Raw genomic sequence first — 4,441 nt, forward strand, 5'->3', positions numbered from 1 at the left:
GGCTTGGATTACACTTTTCTTGTTTAGAATTATTAATAATCAAGCTTGCTTCTCCTAAATTAAGCAAACTAGTACTTAAATCAGTTAATAAATAAGCTTATAAAGGAACAAGAATAAAAAAAATCGTATAATTTTCAGATCTAAAAATAATTTAAAGGTCCAAATGAGCATGCTATTAATAATTTGGAATTAGTACAAAACAAGTTGATCCTAGCAAAACAAAATAATAAATAAGTAACAAACAAAGTTTGATTCAATCATATAGTATATGCAAACACAAGAAGTTTGTTTAGTAAAATAGAGAAATAATAAAAGATTGTTAAGCATACAAGCTGAAAAGAAATATAAATATCCCAAACAAAGTAGCTATTTATGTATAAAAACTGAAAATTAACAAACAATAAGTCATATCATACTTAAAAAAAAAGTATCAAATCAATATAATAGTTCAAATAATTTAAAAAATCAGAAAGCTAAAAAATAATCATAAATAATTACAGAAAGCTCAAAAGTATGCAAATCAATTAAGGCGGGAAATGCAACTTCCTTTAAAAAAGCACAATTGATGTAGAATTTTTCAAATCAAAATTACAAACATCCACTCAAAGTGAAATGAAATCTCATTATGGATACTACTTTTTGGGTCAAAAATCATTCGAGCATAAATTTGTCATTCATATTATACAATATTATGAATAGTTAACTAGAAAAAAGTTTGACATTGTGAACTAGAATCGTGAGTTGTGACACTAGACTGGACATACTTAACATTCAACACCGTTCAATCAGAAGATTTATGCTATGATGTTATTATGGAATTTCATCATATATCAAATTAATGCCAACATTTAATGTCATACTACAGATAAGAATCTCATCATCATAATAATAAAAGCATTCTCATGTAGGCATAACTCTCATAATCTCGGGCAATTAAAAAGTAGAGATTAAAAGTGCCAAAAATGTAAAACAATATGCGAAAAATGGAAATAAGGGGGACGAAAAAAAACCAAGCATAATAATAAAAACAAAAATGTATTAGTAATAAAAAATAATGAAGTAAGTTATATTTAAATAAAATTTATTTGAATAAAAGTCTAATATCAAGCCTTTAACAAGTTAAAAAGCAAAAAATGATTCAAAAACATTAATAAATAAGTCAGTTATCTTCAAGTTTGATTCATTTGGGTTTCAAGAAAGCATTCAATTTTTTTAATTACAAAATGAACGAACTTAAACAAGTACAAATCAAAGCGAGTTCAAGCTAATCATCAAGTGCATTGATTTTATAACCCTATAAACAAGAAGTATTATAGTTTCATGGTCAACCCTAGGAAAATTCTAGTTGATGGTTGCTTGTATCCAAGTTACAAACTGATCTTATGTATCATGCTAATGATATATTGAATGAAACAATAGAAATTTCACAAATCAAGTGATAAAATCTTGTTTGAGTGCAACTTGAGATGAAAGATCTTGGTGCAATTACCAAAATTTTAGGGATTTCTTTTCAATATATATATATTTTAAATCGAACGATTTAAATGAAGTCAAGCCTTCATCATTGACATGTAGCAAGATTTTGGAGTTGGAGGTAATCAAGAGCTAAAACACAAGTACTTCATAATAAAAATAAGTTGAGAAGATGTTAGAAAGATTTTAGTTTTAGGCTTCAAAACCTGCCACTTTCCATTTGCTAGTAATTTCATTTGTCAAGTCAATGGCTTCTTCATTAATACTAGAAGAGAATAATTTTATAAATAGAGTCTTGTGCTAACACAATTGGAGACTTCATGTAGGTCACGATGTGCAAACATTTGGATATTTCACATGCAATCATTGTTATGAGCATAGATGTCGGCCTTGCCAAGCTGGTGAAAAGTAGCGAAATGAATTTTGTGGTATCTCATAAGTATTATATATTATAGTTTGTTATATGACGGATAAATCTAATAGCAATGTTGTGCGTTTTTTTACTCCTATATTAAATCTCTTGATAGAAGAATTAAAATTAACCATGTCATCTATGACAGTTAGAAAGCTATCCATTGAGATGAAGATTAAATTTAACATGTGAGAATTAAGTATTTTGATGTTGGCCACCATTTCATCAAAGAAGACATTGAAAATGGTGAGATTTTAGTTTAAAATAACTACAAAGCGCATAATCATGCTTGATAAGGTGATCAATGTTCTCATGTTTAAGTAAAGAATAAACATTATTTGTCTGCACAACAATTGTCCTGTGGTGCTTTACGTGAGGAAGGAGCCTTGGCAATTTAAAATTTTGTATTATCCATTTTTTATTTGTTGATAGCGAGTATATGATTAAGAGGAGAATTTGTTGGTGTCAAATCAAACTAAAATTTGAGGGCATTTTGCTAAATACATTAGAAGTTAATCAAATTCCTTTATAGAATTGAATGGAAACCAACACATTCCACGGGCTTTGAGATTATGAAAGAGCTCCACACGAGTGAAGAGGCAAAAGAAGGTTTCCTATGTTTGGCTTTCATTTTCAAAGGAACAAAGGGCTTCTGTAACTTTAAGAAAAACATGAGATCGAGTAATTGATGCCATTTGTTTTTAAAGATTTGGTAAGAAGAGAGGAATTTACAAGTACACAACCAATGAAAAAATTGTGAATGTAAAACCTCACAAAATCGACAAATGCTTCAAATTTCCCAATATATTTATTATGATACATGATATATGCCCACAGATCAGCACTTCATATTATATTAACATAAGAGAATACCTTAAAAAGTATCACATATCAATTAAATAAAAAAAAGGCAAAAAAAAGAAAAAAAGAATGCTTATTCTGAAACAACTGAAACAAGTAGTTTCAGACAGCAATCTCAATAGAGATCTTCCTACCTCATCTGAAAAACAAAAAATTTGGATTCCTCTTGTGTGGTTTCACTGCTGGTACCTCTTTCCATTTGGAACCATTACCATGAACTCGTGAAGAAATACTCCAGAGTGTTTCCTCAGGCTGAACTTTGGCGGTCAATTGTGGTACATTGTTGCTTGTATTAGATTTCATGAGTGGATGCTTGTTAAGCTTCCCCATCCCATTTGCAAGCAGCCATCGGGAACCAGATTGTTGTTGAATCGAATTGCCCCAATGCCTTCTCTTTTCCGGTTCAGTCTTCAAACCGGCTACATGGACTTCAGTGACTTTAAACTGAGGAATCACATCAGCAACATTTTCCTTTTCTATTTTCAGAACCTGTTCAATCTCAGTATCAGACTCATTCTCTTGTTCATACTTGCTCTTATCTGAAACTGTGGAGTAAATCTTAGGTTTAGGAGGAAGAAAAACACGCTCCACTTGAACTAAAGCTAGCATTGGAGTCCCAACAGGCTCATAATTGCGAAGGGGATCACGAAGCTGCACCATCAGTGCCACTGTAAAATTGCTTTCTAATAAACCCCACCTCCTACTCGAGTTCATCCCTCTTTTATAATCCTTCCAGCCACTGCTCGAAAATTCAGCAGGTTTAGCATGATGGGCAGCTAGAATCTTTGATGTACGATCACTGAGCTCATATTCTTCTACTATTCCCATATCTAGCTGCATCCACTCATCCAGTGAAATTGACAAACCCATCAGACCATCAATGTCATCCCCATTATCTTTAACATCAAGAAGTGGTAATCCTGCAACACCTTCTAAGCCTAATGATGTAATATTCCGGACTCCTTTTCCCTCAAAACATGGCATCTCACCAACATATTGTTTAGTGATATTTGAAGGTGCCTCTTCATCAGACATGCCAGACTGTATCTTGAGACCCTCAATAGACAAAGTTTCAATTTTTTCCATTGCTAATGGAGCGAGATCTTTCAATGAAACATAATCGCAGTTTGATTCCCCAACACCGTCGGTTGCTGCACTGATATATTTGCCATTCCTTCCAGGGATACTTGGATCAGACAGAGAATCATCATCATAGTTCTGATGCACTGATGAAATATGCCTGCAATGGCAAAAGAAACCAAAAAGAAAATTAAAATTAACCCACGAATTCAGAACTAAAACGTGCAATAATTTTTAGGAAGTGAGCAAACCTTTGAAATGCATCCGTATCAGGTACAGCATGCCATGCAAGTTGTTGCATGAAACCGCCAGTAATTTCTTCTAAGGGCATTAACTTACTAGCAAACATTGATAACTTCTCAACTCCAATGGAAGCCAAGTGCTCCAATATTTCCGGATTGTCAGAACCCATTTCTGCAGGAAGTACAACAGGTTTTGAGACCTGCATGATTAGGTTTCCATTACTCTTAGAATCTTTGAACAGGTTTGGGCTCATGGAGCGCAGAAACCCGCCATCTTTTGTCTGAACAAAAGGCCCCAAGTTTGCACCAAGGGGTGGTAGCTCGGGAGGTTCCTCGGGTGGAAGATCAATGGGACTACCAAATCCATTCCTGC

At 33.1% G+C, this 4,441-nt stretch overlaps 1 protein-coding gene across 1 annotated transcript in view; it reads right to left on the reverse strand.

Moving 5' to 3' along the window:
• Positions 1-2,679: 2,679 nt before the first annotated feature.
• The window catches only part of LOC110032760 (protein PLASTID MOVEMENT IMPAIRED 1-RELATED 1-like), a 4,185-nt gene continuing 2,423 nt past the window's right edge, over positions 2,680-4,441 (reverse strand). The window contains exons 2-3 of the mRNA XM_020736508.1: positions 4,078-4,441; positions 2,680-3,986 (exon numbers count right to left, since the gene is read on the reverse strand). The exon at positions 4,078-4,441 is cut by the window's right edge and continues 1,617 nt beyond it. Of these exons, the coding sequence (XP_020592167.1) occupies positions 2,882-3,986; positions 4,078-4,441 (1,469 nt within the window). The 3' untranslated portion in view covers positions 2,680-2,881. The remainder of the gene's footprint in view (positions 3,987-4,077) is intronic.

Source organism: Phalaenopsis equestris, unplaced genomic scaffold (genome assembly GCF_001263595.1).
Source record: "Phalaenopsis equestris unplaced genomic scaffold, ASM126359v1 Scaffold001021, whole genome shotgun sequence".
Lineage (NCBI taxonomy): Eukaryota > Viridiplantae > Streptophyta > Magnoliopsida > Asparagales > Orchidaceae > Phalaenopsis > Phalaenopsis equestris.